The 23,133-nt window shown below is 48.5% G+C and overlaps 1 protein-coding gene across 9 annotated transcripts in view; it reads right to left on the bottom strand.

Annotated features, from left to right (window-relative positions):
- The window catches only part of ANKDD1A (ankyrin repeat and death domain containing 1A), a 44,329-nt gene that overhangs the window by 16,225 nt on the left and 4,971 nt on the right, over nt 1-23,133 (bottom strand). For 3 of the 9 annotated variants that reach the window (XM_055278136.2, XM_063638911.1, XM_063638908.1), the window contains exons 3-9: nt 22,379-22,507; nt 17,938-18,036; nt 13,748-13,852; nt 12,919-13,017; nt 8,695-8,793; nt 8,032-8,130; nt 5,370-5,468 (exon numbers count right to left, since the gene is read on the bottom strand). In XM_055278136.2, coding sequence (XP_055134111.1) covers nt 5,370-5,468; nt 8,032-8,130; nt 8,695-8,793; nt 12,919-13,017; nt 13,748-13,852; nt 17,938-18,036; nt 22,379-22,507 — 729 coding nt within the window. Of the gene's footprint in view, nt 1-5,369; nt 5,469-6,425; nt 6,501-8,031; nt 8,131-8,694; nt 8,794-12,918; nt 13,018-13,747; nt 13,884-14,109; nt 14,381-17,937; nt 18,037-19,970; nt 22,347-22,378; nt 22,508-23,133 lie in introns of those variants that run through there. The other 6 variants (XM_063638907.1, XM_063638913.1, XM_063638910.1 and 3 more) reach the window with 6 other exon arrangements.

Consider the following 23,133-nt stretch of genomic DNA (forward strand, 5'->3'; position numbering starts at 1 on the left):
AAAGTGCTGGAATTACAAGTGTGAGCCACCATTTCTGGCCTATTCTGCAGTTTTTAATAAACTTTTTCTGTCTTTTTTGTTTGTTTTAAGACAGGATCTTGCTCTGTCACCCAGGATGGAGTGCAGTGGCAAGATCATGGCTCACTGCTGCCTTGACCTCCTGGGCCCAAGCAATCCTTCCACTTCAGCCTCCCAAAGTGCTAGGATTACGGGTGCAAGCTACCATGCCTCGCCTAAACTTTTATTTTAGAACATATTTAGTTTCACCTGAAAGTTGCAAAGATAACAGAGTTCCCACATACCCCACATCCAGTTTCCTCTACTGCTAACATCTTAATTAGTATGATGTTTTTGTCATAATTAATGCGACAATGTCAATTGATTATTAGAACTTAAAATCCATACTCTATTCAGAGTCTTCAGTTGTTTTTTTTTTTTTTTCTTTTGAGACGGAGTCTCTCTCTGTTGCCCAGGCTGGAGTGCAGTGGCACGATCTCGGCTCACTGCAACCTCCACCTCCTGAGTTCAAGTGATTCTCCTGCCTCAGCCTCCCAAATAGCTGGGATTACAGGTGCCCGCCACCACACCCGGCTAATTTTTAATTTTGAGTAAAGATGGGGTTTCACCATGTTGGCCAGGCTGGTCTCAAACTTCTGACCTCAAGTGATCCACCCACCTCAGCCTCCCAAAGTGCTGGGATTACAGGCGTGAGCCACTGCGCCTGGCCCTTAGTTTCTACCTAATATCCTTTCTGTTCCAGGATCCCATCCAGGATACCACATTATATTTAGTTGTCATGTCTCCGAATGCTCCTCTTGGCTGTGCTGGTTTCTCAGACTTTCATTGTTTTTGATGACCTTGACATTTTGAGAATTACTTGTCAAGTATTTCGTAGAATGTCTCTTAACCAGGATTTGTCTGCTGTTGTTCTCGGAATTAGACTGGGGTTAGGAGTTTGGGGGAGGATTACAGAGATAAAGTATCATTTTCATCACACCATTATCAAGGGTAAATACTGCCAACATGACTCATCACTGTTGATGTTGGCCTTGACCGCCTGGCTGAGGTAGTGTTTGTCAGATTTCCCCATAGTAAGGTGACTCTTCTCCTTCCCGTACTGCACTTTCTGGCAGGAAGTCACTATGCACAGCCTGCACTTAAGGTGTCGGGAGGTTCTGCTTCACCTCCTTGAGAGCATGGTATCTACCTAAATTATTTGAAATTCTTCTGCATGGGATATTTGTTTATTCTCCTCCATTTACTTATTCAATCATTTATTTATATCAGTATGGACGCACAGTTTTTTTATACTTTAGATTACAATCCAATACTACTTTATTTTATTGCTTAAGTAGTTTCAGAGTTGACCATTGGGAGCTCTCTCTGGTGGCCCCTGTGTCCTTTTGACACAGCCTAATCATCGTTTTTTAATGGAGTGCTCCTTTACTTTCTGGCACTACAAGATGCTCCAGACTCACCCTATATATTAGTATTTCCTGCCCTAGTCCTAGACTTAGCCATTTTCCCAAAGAATCTTGGTTCCTAGTAGTAGAGAATTTGCACCTGCTTTGTTCACATAACTATATCTTTAAGGTCTTTCCATATAAGTACATTTTTTGAAAACTGTCCTCATTCTTATTTATTTATTTATTTTTTTGAGATGGAGTCTCACAGTCCCCCAGGCTGGAGTACAGTGGCACAATCTCGGCTCACTGCAACCTCTGCTTCCTGAGTTCAAGCGATTCTTCTGCCTCAGCCTCCTGAGTAGCTGGGACTACAGGCATGTGCCACCACACCCGGCTAATTTTTTGTACTTTTAGTAGAGACGAGGTTTCAGTATGTTGGCCAGGCTGGTCTCGAACTCCTGACCTCATGATCCGCCCGCCTCAGCCTCCCAAAGTGCTGGTATTACAGGCGTGAGCCACTGCGCCCAGCCTGGCTGTCCTTTCTTTTTTATAGTTACATAGTATTCCATTGCATGGATGGGCCATAATTTATTACATTGTCTCCTAGTTAAACATGGGTTTCAATATTTTGCTATTACAAATGATACTGCAGCAAAAACCTTGTACATATTATCATTCCATACATGTGGAAGTATATCTGTAGAATAAATTCCTAGATTTGTTAAGTCAAAGGGCAAATGTATTTGTATGTTTTATACATATTGATAAATTACCCTCTGAACAGATTGTACCAACTTCTACTCCTTCCAGTAATATATGAAGGTGCCTATTTCCCTACAGCTTTGTCAACCCACTTGGCAAAACTTTTGGATTTTTGCCAACCTAATGAGTGAAGAATTATATCTCCATGTAGTATTAATTTGCATTTCTCTTAAGAATCCTCTGTGTTTCCTTTTCTACCAAATGTCTCTTCATAACCTTTGGCCATTTTTCTTTTGTGTTGTTTGTTTTTTAACTTTGAAATGATTTGTGGGAATTTTTTTTATTTTAATTTTTTTTAGAGATAAGGTCTCACTCTGTTACCCAGGCTGGAGTGCAGTGGTGTGATCACAGCTCACTGCAGCCTCAACCTCCTCGGCTCAAGTGATCTTTCAACTTCAGCCCCCAGAGGATCTGCGACTATAGGAAGGTACCCACCACCAGGTACCCAGCTGATTTTTAAATTTTTTGTAGAGGCCGGGCGCGGTGGCTCACGCTTGTAATCCCAGCACTTTGGGAGGCCGAGGCGGGTGGATCACGAGGTCAGGAGATCGAGACCATGGTGAAACCCCGTCTCTACTAAAAATACAAGAAATTAGCCGGGCGTGGTGGCGGGCGCCTGTAGTCCCAGCTACTTGGAGAGGCTGAGGCAGGAGAATGGCGTGAACCCGGGAGGTGGAGCTTGCAGTGAGCTGAGATTGTGCCACTGCACTCCAGCCTGGGCCACAGAGCGAGACTCCATCTCAAAAAAAAAAAAATTTTTTTTTTTAGACATGGGGTCTCACTATGCTGCCCAGGCTGGTCTCGAACTCCTGGACTCAAGCAATCCTCCCACCTCAGCATTCCAAAGTGTTGGGATTACAGGTGTGAGCCACTGCACCTGGCAACACCTTCACTTTTTATGAATGGGTCTTTTGACACTGTTACTACCAGCAAGTTACTTTTGGTACTAAAAACAATGCAAATACAACAAATAAAAGTGACACAAATAAATAAATAAATAGGCAGCAAAAACAGCTAAAATGAAAAGGAAAACAACATACTAAATGAGGGTAACAGGAAAACTTCATAGTTTGACCACTGGGCTGGCATCAGGATTCTCGTGTCTTGATGAGCAGAAACATGTAAGCATTTAGCCTGAATTCTTTCTAGCTGGAGGTGATACTATTTACATGGGGAAAAATGGTAGGGCATTAAAAAAAAGTCCTTGCTTTTCTAGGGCTTTGGAATCAAGGATGCCTTTCTTCTCTATATTCCAATGAATTGTGTAATGTTGTTTTTATAATAAGTTTAAATATAGTACTTGTTTTAGTTGTAAGAAATGACCCCTTTCTGATTTAAACCATAGATGTTTCCTTGTTTATGTAATGGGAATAATAATAACAGTACTTATAGGTAAGGAAACAGGCCCAAATAGGTCAAAGCAGCTTGCCCAGGGTTATTCAGTTTGTAGTACCAGCATACAAAGCCAGGCCTAACACCAAAGCCTGTTGTTTTCAAATTTTAATGATTTAATTCAGCTTGATAGTTATTGTCAACTTGCCTTCTAGAAAGATAGTTACCATTTGAAACTCCCACTACTTTTTTTTCTTTTTGAGACAGTCTTACTCTGTTGCCCAGGCTGGAGTGCAGTGGAGCGATCTTGGCTCATTGCAACTTCTGCCTCCTGGGTTCAAGTGATTCTCGTGCCTCAGCCTCCCAAGTAGCTGGGATTACAGGGATATACCACCACGCCTGACTAATTTTCTTTTTTTTTCTGAGGCGGAGTCTTGCTCTGTCGCCCAGGGTGGACTGCAGTGGTGCAATCTCGGCTCACTGCAAGCTCTGCCTCCCGGGTTCACGCCATTCTCCTGCCTCAGCCTCCTGAGTAGCTGGGACTACAGGTGCCTGACACCAAGCCCGGCTAATTTTTTGTATTTTTAGTAGAGATGGGGTTTCACCATGTTATCCAGGATGGTCTTGATCTCCTGACCTCGTGATCCGCCCGCCTCAGCCTCCCAAAGTGCTGGGATTACAGGGGTGAGCCACTGCACCCGGCCACGCCTGGATAATTTTCTATATTTTTTGTAGAGATGGGGTTTCGCCACGTTGCCTAGGCTGGTCTCGAACGCCTAGCCTCAAGCAATCTGCTCACCTTGGCCTCCCAAAGTGCTGGGATTACAGGCTCATGCCACCATGCCCAGCCCAATTTTTTTTTTTTTTTTTTTGAGACAGAGTCTCGCTCTTGCCCAGGCTGGAGTGCAGTGGTGTGATCATGGCTCACTGTGGCCTCAACCTCCTGGGCTCAAGCAGTCCTTTTGCCTCAGCCTCCCAAGTAGCTAGGACTACATGTGTACACCACCATGACCAGCCAGTTTTTCAAAAAACATTTTGTAGAGATGGATCTCCCTGGGTTACCCAGGCTGGTCTTGAAGTCCTGAGATCAAGCAATACTCCAGCCTCGGCCTCCCATAATGCTGAGATTACAGGTGTGAACCACTGCACTCCCAAAGTCTGTGTTTTAACCAAAAGATTATACACTTCCTGTGTGTGGACCAAATGTATAACAGGAAAAAGATTAACAATTAAGTGGACAGATAGGCAACATAAAAGATTAATAGTAAAAACCAATGCCTAGGCTTGGCACAGTGACTCATGCCTGTAATCCCAGCACTTTGGGAGGCTGATGCTGGCGAATCACTTGAGTCAGGAGTTCAAGACCAGCCTGGCCAACATGGTGAAACCCCATGTATTTTTCTACCAAAAATACAAAAAAAAAAAAAAAATTAGCCAGCCGTGGTAGTGTGTGCCTCTAGTTCCAGCTATTCAGGAGGCTGAGGCAGGAGAATCACTTGAACCTGGGAGGCAGAGGCTGTAGTGAGCTGAGATTGCACCACTGCACTCCAGCCTGGGCAACAGAGCAAGACTCCGTCTCAAAAAAAAAAAAAGAAAGAAAAGAAAAAGAAAAAATAAAGCCCCAATGCATAAATGAGCAGAGAACAGGAGCTGATAATTCAGTTCAGAGGAATTGCAGGCAAACTTGGTTTCTAATCCTATTACAGCTGCAACAGTATTTCACTCTCGTAAGTGCTGCCAGCTCCCCTACTCCTGGTCCGCACCCCAACCCCAAGGGTCCGATGTGCCTGTTTCTCCCTGTGCTTCATCAGTGTGCTCATGGAAGGCTTTGCAACGGAGACCCCCCTTCAACACTCGCGCCATACTTACATGATCAACCACATTGGTGCAGCCTCCTGCGTGGATGAGGACCCGAGACACATCCTCCGAGCCACTGAGGGCTGCATAGTGAAGGCAGCTGAGGTTTTTCTAGAAGGAAACAGGCATCAGTGCAATATCACAAGGACCCCTCCTACTGAGGTTTGCAAAGCTCTTTGAGATTCATTTTTCCATTTGAGTGTCACAACACCCCGGGAGTATTATCCCCATTTAACTGAGGCTGGAAAAATCAATGACTTTCCCAGGCCTCGTGACCAGTAAAAGGAACTCACTATGGTCTCAGTCTTTTCCTCACCTCCTATCACAAACTCAAGAATGTAGACCAAAGCCTGCCCAATTCTATGGCTGGTAAAGACATGCAGATGATAGACTCTAAGGAGGTGGTTTTCTTTTTTTTTCCCGAGACAGAGTCTCACTCTGTCACCCAAGCTGGAGTACAGTGGCACAATCTCAGCTCACTGCAACCTCCACCTCCCAGGTTGAAGTAATTCTCCTGCCCCAGCCTCCCGAGTAGCTGGGATTACAGGTGCCTGCCACTACGCCCAGCTAATTTTTGTATTTTTAGTAGAGACGGGGTTTCACCATGTTGGCCAGGCTGGTCTTGAACTCCTGATCTTGTGATCCACCTGTCTCGGCCTCCCAAAGTGCTGGGATTACAGGTGTGAGCCACCGCACCTGGCCAGGAGGTGGTTTTTAAAGAGGAAGACAAATAAGATTTGCCAATACAGAGCAAACTCCACCAGCATGCACTGCCCAGCACAAGCTGGTCTTGGTGCATCCAAACAGGATCCTGGCAGGGCCAGAATGGAGGCTTGATCTTGGTGGGCCTCAAAGGGCTCTCTTTCAGTCAGAGCCCAACCTGGCCCAATGATCACCTTGCACAAGGCACACACCAGGCAGGCCCCACTAGGGTGACCCACCACTGTCTCAGTTTGCCCAGGATTGAGGAGTTCTTGAGATATGGGACTTTCTATTTTAAAATCAGGACAGTATGGGGCAAACCAGGACTAGCTAGCCACCCTGCTAAAGTCCCAGCTGAGTGAGTACCTGGGGTGTATGGGACTCAGTCCATCTCCCGGTGGGAAATGCAGTCACCGTGGGCTTGGCACCTCCTCCAAGACCCTGTGGATGACATTCTGAGAGGGGTGGGAGTGTTGAAATGGAACGTGGCCTCTGCCAGAAACCGCAAGCTGAGGCTGGAGCACAAGGCCTGGTGTGATGAGCAGCTCCAGCCCCCACCCAATGGCCACCCAGCTGGGTGCAACCTTCCCAGTCTCTTTTTTTTTTTCTTGAGACAGGGTCTCACTCTGTCGCCCAGGCTGGAGTACAGTAGTGCAATCATAGCTCACTGCAGCCTCAAACTCCTGGACTCGAGCAATCTTCCAGGTTTGGCCTCCCAAAGTGCTGTGTTACAGGCATGAGCCACCTTGCCCAGCCTACTTTTCTTTTCAAAGCCAGTCAAATTAAGCAGTGGGTAAATAAATATTTTTTAGCATAACATTTTAATTCTCTGTTTTTGAACTGCCTGTGTATTTTTGCTATTATTATTTATATTGTATTATTTATTATTAATATTTTTGCTATACTATTGACATTTAGAACAAAGCAAGAATTCCAGAACCTGAAGCCATTCAACCAGCCAGAAAGGTTATTTTTCACTGATTCAAAAATAAAAAGCAAAGCAAAAACACAAACTCACTACCTAAAGAAAGGCCACAACCCCGCTTTCCAGGTCATAGAGGAGAATTTTTACTGGCGGAATTGATGAGTACAATGAGGGGAGAGAGAAGAGGTTCATCCAGGGTCACACCCCAAGCCCCAGCTCTGTCAGGGGAAAAGCTTCATCAATGGGTGGGAGCTCTGGAGTCAGGGGAAAAGGCTTTTGAGACTCAGCTTTGCCTCATACTAGCTTGTGACCCTGAGAAAGTGCCCTCAAAGCTCCAGTTTTCTCATCTGCAAAATGGGTGGAATTTTTCTGAGGTAACAGTTATGAAGGGGCTTTGTGAATGATCAAGAGCTCAACAAATAGAAGACACTAACAGGGCCGGGTGCAATGGCTCCCGCCTATAATCCCAACACTTTGGAAGGCTGAGGCAGGTGGATCACTTGAGGTCAGGAGTTCAAGACCAGCCTGGCCAACATGGTGAAACCCCGTCTCTACCCAAAAAATACAAAAATGATCCAGGGGTGGTGGCACACGCCTGTAGTCCCAGCCATTTGGGAGGCTGAGGCAGGAAAACTGCTTGAATCCAGGAGGTGGAGGTTACAGTGAGCCAAGATCACACCATTGCACTTCAGCCTGGGCAACAGAGTAAGACCCATCTCAAAAAAATAAAACAAACAAAAAAAAACACTAACAAGTGTTGAGGTGTTGGGCCCTATTATGTCCTGGGCACTGTGTTAGGTATTTAATCCTCACAACAATGTAAAAAAGTAAATGTCATTGCACTTTATAGTTGGGAAACAAGGCTCAGAGAGGTTAACTTGCTCCAGGTCACAGGGCTCAGCAGTGGAGAAGCCGAGATCAGAACCTGGCCTGCTGCCTCAAAGCCTCTCTTCACTCAGGGTTCAGGAATCACTGTGGCCGTTACTGCTGACACGGCTATGGCTCAGCAGCCAAGAGCAGACCGCAGTCTTGGGAGGGCCTGGCTACCTGGGTGAGGGCGTTCACGGTGCTCCCAGCCCTGAGGAGCAGCTGCACACAGTCAGGGTGGGACCCTCCAGCAGCCGCATGCAGGGCAGTCAGACCTTCCTGCAACACACAAGGAGAGCAATGAGGATGGTGGGGAGGCCCACCCAAGTGACCCCCAATCCCATGGTGAGAGGATGCCCCTTGTGCCTTGGCCCCAGGGCCCCTTGAGCTCTCCACTGCCCTGCCCCTGGGAACAATGAGCTTTCTTGTTTGTGATCCCATGAGCCCCACCCTTGAAGTCCTCACTTTGTGGAGCACACACATGGCATAGTCACTCCTGGCTCCACATCTCTGCTCATGTTCTGCCCCCATCAGGCTGTCTCAGCCCCTCCCCTCTATTTCCTCCGCCTCCAGCAAGCCCTCCTTCACCATCCTGTCCATGGTGACATCTCCCTTCTTTGAACACACACTCTCTGTCTCACTTCTTTGGTGATGCATCATGCCAAGTGCCACCATTAAGCCTGGAGTTCAGTGCTGCCGCTTGTCTTTCCCTGGTGGGCTCTCAGTTCGAGATCATGCCCTCAGCCTCCTGGCTTTAGACTTCACCATGGACTGGTGAGGGTTCCTCGAAGGCAGAGAGCAAGCAAGGGTCACGCATCTCGCCATCCCTGGGCGGTGACTCACCACATTCTGCTCCTCCAGGTCCAGCCCGATGTCCACAAGTCGCTGCAGCACAGCCATATGGCCCCGACCAGCAGCCAGATGAAGAGCCGTGTTCCCCTCCTGCAGGAAAAAGGGCTCCTGAGAGGCCAGCAGACCAGAGAGTCCCAGAATCACAGACCTGTGATGAGCTGCAGCCATGCACACTGGGTCAGTGCCACCCTGCTCCTGACAACTGGGCCAAAAACTATAACCAGGGGCAGATTCAAGGGCCAAGCCCTGGTCTTTCTTTCCTTATACTTCAAGGCAGGCACATTGCTTAAAAATTAAACAAATCCAATTCTACTTTCCACGTGCCCATCTGAAGCCAGTCCCTCCTCAGGTCCCCCAGATCTATCTCTTCTCACTGCTCAAGGCCCCAGCAACTCTCCCCCGAGCTCAGGCTGTTCCAGGCAGCTGCTTGGCTCAGTCACCTGCCTCCCTCAAATCTTTGCTTGAGACGTTAGTTTCTCATTGAGTAGCATGGCCGGCCCGGGCCACACTGAAACTACAAACACCACCTCCGTCCTCCCGAGCCTATTTTCGGGCCCTGCTTTTCCTTTCCCCACTGCACGGATCGCCTGCTAACACACTCTGTCACTGGCTGAGTGCTTAGTGTTTATTGTCTGACTCTTTTTTTTTTTTTAATTTTACTTTAAGTTCTGGGATACATGTGCAGAACGTGCAGGTTTGTTACGTAAGTAAACGTGTGCACTGGTGCTTTGCTGCACCCATCAACCCGTCACCTAGGTATTAAGCACTGCATGCATTAGCTATTTGTCCTGATGCTCTCCCTCCCTTTGCCCCCCACAACAGGCCCTGGTGTGTGTTGTCCCCCTCCCTGTGTCCATGTGGTTCTCACTGTTCAGCTCCCACTTATGAGGGAGACCATGCAGTGTTTGTTTTTCTGTTCCTGTGATAGTTTGCTGAGGATGATGGTTCCCAGCTTCATCCATGTCCCTGCAAAGGACACGATCTCATTCCTTTTTATGGCTGCATAGTATTCCATGGTGTATATGTGCCACATTTTCTTTATCTATCGGTCTATCACTGATGGGCATTTGGGTTGGTTCCATGTGTCTGACCCTTCTTGCTGGAACATAAGCACCACAGGGGCATCTATTTTGTTCTCTGAAGTTTCCTTAAGTGCCTAGAATAGGGCCTGGGGCACATGGCCAACACTCAGTAGATATTTGTTCAATGAGTCAATTATGTAGGAGGGTCTTCAGGTGATCATGTGGAAAGCCTGACATGTGTCCCTGGAACTTGAGGGCCAGAGGACTGGTGGTTGCTTTGCACTTGGAAAGTCTAAAGGTGACAGTGACATAGCCAAGAGAAGCAGCTGCATTGGGCAGGGCAGAGGGCGCAACGTACTTTGTATCAGAAGTGGCCCCTGCTGAGGTCAGCCTGCTTGGAGTTGTCCTTTAAAGGGATCCCCCTGCCGGGCACGGTGCCTCACACCTGTAATCCCAGCACTTTGGGAGGCTGAGGTGGGCAGATAGATAGCTTGAGCCCAGGAATTCCAGCCTGGGCAATATAGTGAGACTCCGTCTCTACAAAAAATACAAAAATTAGCCAGATGTGGTGGTACGTGCCTATAGTTCCAGATACTGGAGAGACTGAGGCAGGAGGATTGCTTGAGCATGGGAAGTTGAGGCTGCAATGAGCTGTGATTATGCCACTACACTCCAGCCTGGGCAACAGAGTAAGATCTTGTCTCAAAAAAAAAAAAATTGAATTCATCTAAAAATAATAAAATTTTAAAATAATGTTAAAAAGCCCTCAACAGCTTTGTTTTTCTCTCCTTGCCAGCTTCTCTGCAGCCTGTAGCCTGTAGGCTGGCTGCTGCGAGCCAGGACAAGCGGTGGGAAATGCAATCACAGCGTGAAATCTCTGTGTTCAGAGACACGCAGGAAGCAGGTGAACCATGAAGGGTCAAAACATGTCCCCAGTTAGCAGGGTGTAGAGACCATGCGGGGCTTTCTTCTTCCTTCTGGGTTATAAATATCCATGTCCTGCCATTTGAAGCTGCAAGTGGCACACATGGATTCCTGACAGGCACTCGCACTTCCCTGGGCAGGGCAGGGGGCTCAGAGACAGGAGAGCTGGGCAGAAGGCAGCCTTGGCGTGGGCCCGGGGCCCTCTCCCCTCCACCTTGGGGATGTCCAGCATCTCCACTTCTGTGAGGTCTTGACAGAAGCACTTCGCCCTTCCAAGCAGAGTTAATAGCTCTCTCTGGGCTCTCAAAGCCCCCCTAGCATTCTAGAGTACACATGGAGTGACCTGTGTTGTCATTGACTCTAAGAGGCCTATCCCCCTTATCAGGCATTGAAAAACTTACTGTGTCCCCCTCCCCAGATGAAACTGAAAATGAAAACACTCCCATTCTGAAAACACAAAACTTAACAGGGGTATGCAATTTTAAAAGCTTCTTTACAAAATTTCTGATTGCAAGATTCTGGAGAAGTTCATCAAAGCTGTATTTTGTCTTTCTCTGTTCTTGGTGCCCATGCTCTCCTGGGGCCCTGAGGTGTGACCATTTTGCCTCTTGGGTTAGCCAGTCCTGGCAGACACTGCCCTCCCCACTCTGTATGCCCAGTTCCTGGCCCAGTGCCTTGCACAGGGCAGGACCTGCTCAGCCCAAAAGGATGAGTATGGATGGACTCAGTGCAGAACCCAAGGTGGTCCAACCCAGGAGGCAGCCTGGCAAGGGGATAAAGACAGCTTTATGCATTAGGATGCTGCTTCCAAATCCAGCTCTATCTGTGTCTTACTGTGTGACTCTGGGCATCAGTTTCCACAGCTGTAAAACGAGAAGGCTGAATTCAGACGCCTTCAAGTTCCAAGACCCTGCAGTGCATTTGTGTGTGAGCTCTCCATCACTTCATTATACACAGAACTCCCTCTATCCTGGCCAACCACGTTAACCAGAAGATTAATAATGGAGTTAATCTCTTTGTTGGAGGCATCATTTAGAATTTGCTGTAACGGGCCGGGCGCGGTGGCTCACGCTTGTAATCCCAGCACTTTGGGTGGCCGAGGCGGGCAGATCACGAGGTCAGGAGATCGAGACCACGGTGAAACCCCGTGGGTTTCTACTAAAAATACAAAAAAAAAAAAAAAATTAGCCGGGAGTGGTGGCGGGCGCCTGTAGTCCCAGCTACTCGGAGAGGCTGAGGCAGGAGAATGGCGTGAACCCGGGAGGCGGAGCTTGCAGTGAGCCAAGATCGCGCCACTGCACTCCAGCCTGGCGTGACAGTCTCACTCTGTCTCAAAAAAAAAAAAGAATTTGCTGTAACAGGCCGGGCATGATGGCTTACGCGTGTAATCCCAGCATTTTGGGAGGCTGAGGCGGGTGGATCGTGAGGTCAGGAGATCAAGACCATCCTGGCTAACACAGTGAAACCCCGTCTCTACTAAAAATACAAAAAAATTAGCCGGGTGTGGTGGCGGGCGCCTATAGTCCCAGCTACTCGGGAGGCTGAGGCAGGAGAATGGTGTGAACCCAGGAGGTGGAGCTTGCAGTGAGCCGATACAGCGCCACTGCACTCCAGCCTGGGCAACAGAGCGAGACTCCGTCTCAAAAAAAAAAAAAAAAAAGAGAGAATTTGCTATGACATATTTTGTCTAATGATTCACAAGGGTCCAATGATAAGAGTCATTGGCAGGGTAGACCCTCCAGTCCCCGTCCCTTACCCCTTCTCAGATTGGTGAAATCTTGCTCATAAGCCCTGAATGATATGCTGCCTCCCCCACGCTCCCAACCTATTCCTGCCATAACCATAGTCGAGCAGATGTGTGTCTACCACCCCCTAACACTTCCCCACATCTGCCAACAACAGACAACCCCAGTAGATCACAGCCCTGCTCAACCCACTCTAGGCAGCACTACCAACCCTCCAGGTCCGCCACCCTGGCCAGCCATGTCAGATCAGAAATCCTTACTATGACTGTGGCACTGAGTTCCTCGAGTAAGAAATGGTGTCTTGGGCATCTTTATGCCACCAACCTGTAGCACAGGGCTGGCCCATAGCACATGCTGGTGAAGGGCCTGCTGGATGAACACTAAATATGCTCTCATCTTTGGGCCACACGGCCTCCAGCACAAAACAATGGGAGTCGGACGTGGACACAGGTGAGGAGCCAGAGCCTGGAAGGTGGCAAGTTTTGCACCCTGGTCAGGATCCCAGAGCCTCACGGACACAGTACCTTGTCTTTGACACTGTGGTCACATCCAGAGCCCACGAGGAAGTCCAGAGCATCCAGCTGCCCGTGCTCAGCTGCCCTGTGAAACGCCGTCCTCCCCAGCTGGCCAGGAGGAGAAGTGGTGTGAGCCTTCCTCACTCTGTCAGTGGGCATACCTGCCTCTGCCCACCTGGCCTCTGTTCCCCAACCACTCTGGCTTTGCAGTGGTCTCTCCTGCCCCAGACACTGTCCTCTCCCCTTGCCTCCCCACACTCTGCCTGGAAAGCCCAGACCCAACTTCCCAACAAGAGCCACTTGCTGGGGTCCCTCCCTGGCTGAAGCCCTTAGGTGGCTCCTTGCTGCCTAATGAATAAACAGATTCTTGAGGATGGGAGTTGAGATCGCCAGAGGGACCCCCAACCACCCATCAGACCTTCCCTCCTAAGATTCCAGTCCCTCAGAACTCACACGAGAGCCCTTTCCTGTCCCTAAAGCTCCCACAAGCCTCACTCTTCCATTTGGTGCCCCCTCCAACCCCTGATTTCCAATCTTACCCACAAATCCAGTTTATTTACAAAATGCCACCTCCTCCAGGAAGCAGAAGCAATGGCTTGCTTTTCTAACCCACCTAGTCCTTGATCTGGGCCTCTCTGCAGCAACTGACTGTGTTCTGCTTGTATTCTGCTCGTTTGTGCCCCAACACCTCTTCCCAACCAGCGGCTCCCCAGGCCAGGTGCAATATGCCCAAAGATCATAGGATGAACCCAAGGAATGTGGTAAGCCCAGTGGGCAAGAGTGGCCCCAGGAGCCCCGCGCCCAATGGGAATGATGAGTAGCCCTGAGGCACTCTCACCTTGTCTACATGGTCCAGGGCCACATCCTCCAGGTCCTCCATTATGAACGCCAGCACAGGCACATGGCCTTTTTGGGCTGCGCAGTGCAGTAAGGTCAGGCCATCCTGGAAACAAGTGCAGGAGGGTCCCTGCAGTCTGTGAAGGGAGGCCCTTTTCACACACTGCCAGTCTCCCAAACAGCGAGTGTTCGGGACCCAGAACACAGCCTCCCCATGGATACAACAACATAAATGATGAATGGACCCCAGGGATAACCCACTCTGCTGCCCACTTAGCCTCAGGGGGGCTGGCAGGAGTCGGGATGCCAAAATTCAAATGCCAACTCCAGCACCCCTCAGCTCCGGAGTCTCGGGCCAGTTACCTCCACCTCTCTGAGCCTCCACTTTCACACAGGACAAACTAGCATCATAATCCCTGACCACTTCAGCGGGTGGTTGAGAGGACTGGACCTACAGGAAAAGTATTTTATCAACTGAAAATTAATTCAAACATGTATGGTGAGGTCGTATAGCACTAGTAGCCTCCAGAACAGTTAAGAAGGTTCTAGGTATCTGCCTCCCTTGATACAGCTGCTAATGAAGAAGCAGGTGACCAAGTGACCAGTGTATGTCACTAGGAAGTGACCTCCTCACCTTCTAGGGCAGATTAAGAGCAGATGTGGTCTGCAGGGAGTAGAGGGAAGTGGCCTGGGTTGAGGGTAGACAGGAAGAAGGTCTCTGGGGCCTAGAAGCAAAAGGAGGGAGACTTGCAAATACTATGTTTATGCCCCAGAGCTTCTACTCCTGCCTTGTATTAAGGTCAGATTATTTGAAGTCCTGTTTGCAATCCATCAGTGGGTCATAAAAATCGGTAGAACGGTGTTTTACATCTTGACAGTGGTCAGATCTCAGTGAATATAAATTTTCAATATGTGTATTTCTTTTTTTTTTTTTTTTTTGAGTCGGAGTCTCGCTCTGTCTCCCAGGCTAGAGTGCAGTGGCATGATGTCGGCTCACTGCAACCTCCACCTCCTGGGTTCAAGCAATTCTCCTGCTTCAGCCTCCCGAGTAGCTGGGATTACAGGCAGCCACCACCACGCCTGGCTAATTTTTTGTATTTTTAGTAGAGACGGGGTTTCGCCATGTTGCCTAGGCTGGTTTCGAACTCCCGAACTCAGGCAATCTGCCTGCCTCGGCCTCCCAAAGTGCTGGGATTACAAGCATGAGCCACCATGCCCGGTCCAATGTGTGTATTTCATGTTGGTATCATGGACCCCTTGATATGAAGGGATGAGAAGGGCACTTCCCTCTTGTGTTCTTCCCAAATTCCATAGCCCTGGACTGATGATTTTCATGAGGGAAACACGAGACAAACCCAAATTGAAGGACATTCCACAAAATACTTGGCTACTAGTCTCCAAAAGGGTTAAGGTCATGGAAAACAAGGAAAAACGAAGAAATCATCACAAGATTGGAAGAGACTAAGGAGACAAAATGACTAAAGTATTATAGAATATTAATGGAAAAACTGCTGAAATCTTATTGTAGTCTATAGTTTAGTAAAACTGTAAATATCACCAATGCCTGGCAAGGTAGAGCTACATAAACAGCAGGGAAAGGAGAAAGCTTCAGGGCAGAAGCAGGACTGGGCCTGTGGCATCTACAGGTAGGATGAATCCCTTTGGGGATGACCTTGAACAAGAGGTTGAAAGGAAGAGTGGGGTCTATCATTTGCAAAGCTGGCTGCATCTATTCATCCTGCCCTTGGAAGCACACCCCAGGATCGTGCTACTCTTCTCACTGAGAATCTACACTGGTCCTGTGATGGGCTTTTGAATGTAATGGAGGTGATACCACGTGGCTTTCCAGCCTTGTCCTCTAGAGCCCTTGCCAATTCTGCTCTGGCTCTTTTGCTGTCCTGAGGCAGACACATAAGGAAGTTTAGGCTGAACTCCCTAAGGATCAGTGGCCACCTGGAGAAACCAGCCGCACCATCCCAGACGTTCCAACCCTTACGCAGAGGCTCCCGACATGTGAGTGAGACCCTCCAGGGCCAGCCAGCCCCCAGCCCACCCACCTGCTGACTGCAGCCTCGTAGGTGAGCCCAGGCAAGGCCACAGGAACTGCCCGCCAACCACAGAATTGTGGAAAATAATATATCATTACTTTCAGATTCGTTACTTTTAAATTTTAGAGTGATTTGTTGCCAAAAACAGAAATCGAATATAGAGGGGATCTGCTTAACTAGAAGAGTCCATGACTCAGAACCTCACCCTCCATATACACCCAAGACCCCGCCTCCCTCATTCTAGAACATGGAGGCTCATTCACAACTCTATTTATAGTATACTCCATCAAGACAGCACTGGATTCCCCAGGGCCACTGAGCCCTTCCAAGGCCAAGCCAGGCCAGGCTGGCAGGACCAGACAGCAGAACCCTAAGCTTGAACCTAGGTGTATTCACAGGGCGCCCTCCTGCTGGCCCCTCCCTCCCACACTCCAGCTCACATCTTGTGACTCACCACATAGGGGCATGGTTCTCTGGGATGGATTTTCCAACCCAAATGCTTTCAGGCACTCCCACTACTGCCAACAGGATCCTAACAATGGCATGAGACAGACCTCTTATGTGCCACAACCCTTTTACATCTGGTGAAGCCTATAGACCTCTTCTCAGAATATTTACTTAAATGCAAAAAAAAAAATTATACAGGAAAAAAATTAATCAAATACACAGGCTTACAATGGCGTATTAGTTTCCTATTGCTGCTATAACAAATTACCATAAGCTTCATGGCATAAAACAGCACAAATTTATTATTTTACAATACTGGAGGTCAGAAGTCTAAATTGGGTTGGCAATGCTGTGTTTCTTCTGGAAGCTCTTGGGGAAAATCCACTTCCTGGCCTTTTCCAGCTTCTAGAAGCTGCCTGAATTCCTTGGCTAGTGGCTCGCATCACTCCAGCCCTGCCTCCTTCATCACACCTCATACACATCACATCACACCCAACAAATTCCTATTGGCGTGTTAGGTTCTGGGGGGTTCAGAGGTTCTAGGGATCAGGATATGGACATCTTTGGGGTGCCATTATTCTGCCTACCATAAAAGGAAACCAACTATATTGAAATTAAGTTATCAAAATATTACAAACCAAGTTTTCAATCTAGTAACATCTGTGCTTCCTTACTGACCCGTTAAACAACAAGATCTACTGAAGGATCTAATCACTGCCATAATTTCAGTGTAATGATAAGTGTAAGGAGTATTTTAAGATAACTGCAAAAACTTTCATGTGATATGAAAATAGCTACATTTTCTATTAGTGACAAAGTCACAAGTACTAATATTACCTACATTCATGATTGAAAAAATGCTAATTAGCCGGGCGTGGTGGCATGCGCCTATAGTCCCAGCTACTCTGGGGGCTGAGGCAAGAGAATTGCTTGAACCCAGTAGGCGGAGGTTACAGTGAGCTGAGATCACGCCACTGCACTCCAGCCTGGGTGACACAGCAAGACTCCATCTCGAAAGAAAGAAAGGAAGGAAGGAAGGAAGGAAGGAAGGAAGGAAGGAAGGAAGGAAGGAAAGAAAGAAAGAAATGCTAAATTTTCAAGAAGTTAGCCAAAATAAATATGCACTTTTTTCCAATCCAAGTTCATAGGTCCTCTGAATTTTCTCCAAGAACCCATGTGAGAACTCCTGGCTGAGGGATTTGGCCCAGAAATGTTTACATTTTCCTATGGGCCACTGACACCCTAAAAGGTGAGACACCAGTGGAGGAATTCCGGGCACTCTCACTTGCTGGGGCCCTGCTCCCTCAAATCCCAGTGCAGGCTGATAGAGAAACTCGCCCACCATACCACACTTGGTAAATGATGCTTTGCTCCTTTCACCCCACTGCACTGAGCACAAGGGGTGCAGGGCCTGGCAGGAGGGTGAAGGAGACCTCACCTCCTTCTCATTTAATTTTCCTAACTACCCTCTGAGGGAGTTACTTTGATTTCTGTCTTGTAAATAAGGAGGCCAGCCAGAGGGCTGGGAACTCTCCCAACTCACTGAATAGTAAAGGGAGGTGGGGGAGATCAGATGAAAGACGGACAGGCAGAGGCAGGAGGGGCAAGCAGGGGTGGGGGACAGAGGTCGGAGGAGACCTGTGCATCCAGCGCCGGGGGAGCTGAGGGGACAGGGGTCTACCAGCTGAGGCCTTACCTTGCTCTCACAGTGGATCTTGGCCCCTGAGTTTACCAAGATCTGGAGGATTCGTAAGTGGCCGAACCAGGCAGACAGGAGAAGCGCGTTCATCCCAAACTAGGGGAGAGGACATAGAGGAGGTGAGAAGAATGTGGGAAGGCGTGGCTGTGCCAGCCAGGCCCTGTGCCTTATGACTAAACCATACAACCAGAAGGAACTATAAGTGCCACTTAGTCCAGGGAGCTCCAAGCTTTAGGAATTTAAAGACCAAGATTTTTTTTTTAAATAGAGGCTGATGTACTGTTGCAAACTTTTTAAATTTATTTTTTGCTAAATGAAAAAAATAAAACAGCTGCCGGCCAGGCTTGGTGGCTCACGCCTGTAATCCCAGCACTTTGGGAGGCTGAGGCAGGAGGATCACATGAGGTCAGGAGTTCAAGACCAGCCTGGCCAATATGATGAAACCCCGTCTCTATGAAAAATACAAAAATTAGCCAAGCGTGGTGGTGGGCACCTGTAATCCCAGCTACTTGGGAGGTTGAGGCAGGAGAATCACTTGAACCCAGGAGGCGGAGGTTGCAGTGAGGTGAGATCGCGCCACTGCACTCCAGCCTGAGCGACAGAGTGAGACTTCGTCCCAAAACAAACAAAAAAAAACCCAGCTGCCATTTACTCTCATCATCATTTCATAAAGAAAGACCATTTTAAAAGAAAAAATTTGTAAGGAACCAATCTTAGAATATATTCTTGACAAATAAAGCTTCATAACTGGGCATGGTGGTTCACACCTGTAATCCCAACACTCTGAGATGGGGATCATTTGAGCCCAGGAGTTTGAAACCAGACTGGGCAAAATAGGGGGACCCCATCTCTACAGACATTTTCTTAAAAATAAGCCAGGCATGGAGGCACACTCCTGTGGTCCCAGCTACTCAGGAGGCTGAGGTGGGAGGATCACTTGAGCCCAGGAGGTAGAGGCTGCAATGAGCTGTGATCACACCACTACACTCAGCCTTGGTGACAGAGTGAAACCCTGTCTCAAAAACAAACAAACAAACAAAGATAAAAAACAAATGTAGCTTCATGAAAAATACATCGTCCCTGTTTTCTGATTTGCTATGACTAGTGAAGACCTTATCCTGGACTGGTGTTTAAGAATGGACTGTTTAAATCTCCCACAGAGGCTGGGCATGGTGGCTCATGCCTGTAATCTCAACACTTTGGGAGGGACCAAGGTGGGAGGATCACTTGAGCCCAGGAGTTCAAGACCAGCCTGGGCAATATAATGAGACCTGTCTCTATAAAAAAAATAATTAGCTGGGCATGGTGGTACATGCCTGTAGTCCCAGCTACTTGAGAGACTGAAATGAGAGGATCATTTGAACCCAGGAGGCAAAGGTTATGGTGAGCCAAAATTGTACCACTGCACTCCAGCCTGGGCAATGGAGTGAGAGCCTGTCTCAAAAATAAATAAATAAATAAATATCCCATAGAATATCTTCAAGGCAGATAGCTTGTCTTCAGCACCACACCACCTCAAGAGACATCCCTGCGCAGTCAAACACTGGCTTCTGTTAGAAATGCCTCCTCGAGCTCTACTGAAATCTGCACTCCTGCAATTTCCATCCCACCAACTCTCTGGAGCAACTGAAAACATGTCTATGCCTCCACTCAGGGCAGCCCCACGCCTGTTTGCAGGGTGCTGTTCCTCCACATCTGCACTGTGCTCCAGGGTCCTGAGTCCCTTCACTGACCTCCACTGCAGTAGGGGTCTGCATTTCCCCCACCTCCCCGGAGTCTTTTCTTCTCTGTGAAGAGCAACCCCAGGCCTCCAAACTCAGCTCTGGGGATACATCTAGAGCCATCCAGATCCTGGGAATGGTTTTTTGCAGTGCCTCCTTGGGTGTGGCTCCACCAGGAGCCTTTGTGAGGGTACCAATAAAAGGGGTCTTAGCGGCTGGCACCAGAATTCCTCTTAGGGAGGGAACTGTGTTTGGGTAAAAGCCTTGACAAAGGGTTGAGGCAAAAGGTGAAACTCAGAGGGAACTCACTGATTAGCAGGCTCCCGAGCATCCAAAGAGAGTTGCACTGCTTTGCTTTAGAAACAGGCGGGAATCTGGAGGCAGGAGCGGGGTGGTGCAAACAACGACAGCACTGGAGAGAGGAGGGAAGCAGAGGCTGGGGCCAAGGCAAGGAAAGGACCAAGGGCCTTTAAAGAACAGAATGTCAAAGAGGGGTTTTTAGGATTTTTACATTGTTTTCATGTGTAATGTAGGTCTCCTCTATTTCCCAGTTTGGAAAACCACACCACAAGCCTTCTGTGAATGGAGTCCCTAGAAACTGGGGAGAGGTACCATGTTTGGGATGACGCCAGGGTGGAGTCAAAGGACTATTTGCAAAATTTCGAGAGAACGCCAAAAGTTAACCAGAAGCTGGAAGCAAGAGCCAGCAGGGACCACAAGCATTTAAGTTCTTTCTCATGAAATCCTACAGAAGGTGTTGGACCTCGCATAGAGCCTTAAATGAGGGTTTATCATCAAAGATGGGGGCATATTTTTTTAATTAAAAATTATCAAACAAAACAAAAAACAAATGAGGGTCTACAGCTGGCCTTAACTAGAGCCAAAGAGGCCAGCAACTGTGGGCTGGCTGCAGGAGGAAAGAAAAAGAACAAGCACGGGCAGAGTCCAGAGGAAGGAGTCCCAAGGCGCTCGGGAATAAAAAGGGTGAAGGCTCAGGACTGGGGGAGGGAGAGCCAGGGGAGCCAGAGCCTCCTGACAGTGGGGACCCCCGGGATGTGTCACAGTCCTATACCAGCTTTCCCCACATACATAGTTCCTAGGAACTGTCCAGGCCAGAGTCCTGTGGCATATCACTAGAGACTTTCCTCCAACAACAGGATTTCCCTTCTCCAGTATTTCCCAAACCGCATTACTACGGCAGGCAAGCCCACCAGGCTGTCTTATTTTTCAAAAGGTTACTTATTGCCATTTGCAAAAGAAACAGAGGATTCTTTTTTTTTTTTTTTTTTGAGACGGAGTCTCGCTTTGTCACCTAGGTTGGAGTGCAGTGCTGCAATCTTGGCTCACGGCAACCTCCGTCTCCCAGGTTCCAGCAATTCTCCTGCCTCAGCCTCCCCCGTAGCTGGGATCACAGGTGTGCGCCACCACACCCAGCAAATTTTTGTATTTTTAGTAGAGACTAGGTTTCAACATGTTGGCCAGGCTGGTCTCAAACTCCTGACCTCAGATGATCCTCCTGCCTTGGCCTCCCAAAGTGCTGGGATTACTGGTGTGAGCCACCGTGCCCGGCCAACACGGAGGATTTCTAAAAGGGTCCCCTCTTACTGTTCTCCCTCATAGCTTCTTTTCTCATTAAAGCCCTGAAGGAAGAAGTAACAGCACAGTGGTGATAGTGGGGGTCTTTGTGGGTATAAAGAGTTGATGCAAAAGGCTCTAGTGTTTTACCGGGGATCTCAGACTAAGGATCCTAGACGTTCTGCTCCTAAAGGCATCCCTAAATGAGGCCTAAGCAGGTACAGGGAGGAGACAGGACTGGGGAATGGGGAGGTACGGGTTGCTGCCTCACCTCAACCCTAACTAGTAATCAAGCCCCCCATAGTGAGGCCTGGGAGCAGAGAGAAGCCGGAACAAAGAAAATTGTTTTCATGGACAACCAAGTCGCTGCACGGAAGTTTATGGTTTTATTTTTTATTTTAAAATTTTTATCTATTTATTTATTTAGACACCAGGTTATGAGACTGGCTAATTTTTGTATTTTTTGGTAGAGACGGAGTTTCGCCATGTTGCCCAGGCTCGTCCCAAACTCCCAGGATCAAGTGATCCACCCACTTGGCCTCCCAAAGTGCTGAGATTACAGGCGTGAGCCATTGTGCCCAGGTGCTTTAATTTAAATGTAGACAAAGCCATAAGTGTATCCCTTTCAAATGTCATTATTAGATTCAGCCTTTTTCCCAAATCTGTAGAGATAATTTTAAAGACCCCATTACTCATCAGTGCTCTCTCTCAGCAACACACTGCCTGCCAATTGGTTAACTAAGACTATTATTAGTCTTTATCCAAGACTTTGATTGAAGTGTTAGCCAGGGCAGAGCCCTGTGGCATATCATGAGAGACTTTCCTCCTGGTGCTTTTGCTAATCAGGCCTCTATCAATCCACCCAATTATCTGTTCTACAGCCCTCTCCCTGTTCACATGGTATCATGAGGGACTGAAAAGACTCTCTGAGAACTGAAAGACCCTTGAAAGTGGAGAGCTCTTCATTACTGTTGAGGAGGAAAACGGAATCAGTGCAGTGTCCCTGGCGCCTGAAGCCTTTGACTCCCTGCCACCCTCCACCTGAATGTCTGCATATTAGCAGCAATCTCGTCAACCGGCTCATAGACCCAGAGAGATCTCCAGTGCCCCACCCTGAGACAGACAGACAGACAGACACGTACACACAGACATGCCTCTGTGAGGGCCCCTACCGCATCCTCCTCGTCCACAGCAGCCTCGTGCTCCAGAAGCAGACGCACAGCCTGCTCGTGCCCTGCACCTGCAGCCCAGTGCAGGGCCACCCTGCCCACCTGCCCGGAGGGAGATGACACTTGTCAGGTGCCGCTGCCACCTGGCTGCCTGGACCACCTCCCACACCCTCCCCCAGGACAGCTGGTCTGCAGGCTGGAAGGGTCTTTGCTGGCTCTGGTCCCCAGCTGGCAGGGGACCCAGCCCCATTCTGCCACATGCTCCTCTCCTACATGGCAGCCAATGCCAACATAGTAAAATGACTGGACACATCTGTCCCCATCTAAAACTCTTCACAGTTTCTCATGGCTCTCAGGATAAACTCCTAACCTTGGGGATGATGAGGCGCTGCATGGTCTGGCACTGCCCACCACTGCTTCTCAGAAATGCCGAGCAGCTTCCCACCTCTAGGCCTTTTCCTGCTGTTCCCCCTGCTGGAAAGCCCCATGTGGCCAAGGATTGTCCTCCAAGTCCCTGAGAGGCACTGGAGTGCCTGGGTTCTGTCCCCTTCCTTCTCTCAGAATGGGGCTGAAGGGGCCTGACCCACCACCTCATTCTCAGACCACCTTGGCAGTTCATAATGTTATCCAAGTAGGCCTGGGGGAAGCTGGCCTGTGGCCCCTGTGCCCACTTCTCCCTTCTGTAGTTTTCAGCTTATGAGGTGACAATGAAAGGAAGCACTAGTTTT

This window comes from Symphalangus syndactylus, chromosome 5 (genome assembly GCF_028878055.3).
Source record: "Symphalangus syndactylus isolate Jambi chromosome 5, NHGRI_mSymSyn1-v2.1_pri, whole genome shotgun sequence".
NCBI lineage: Eukaryota > Metazoa > Chordata > Mammalia > Primates > Hylobatidae > Symphalangus > Symphalangus syndactylus.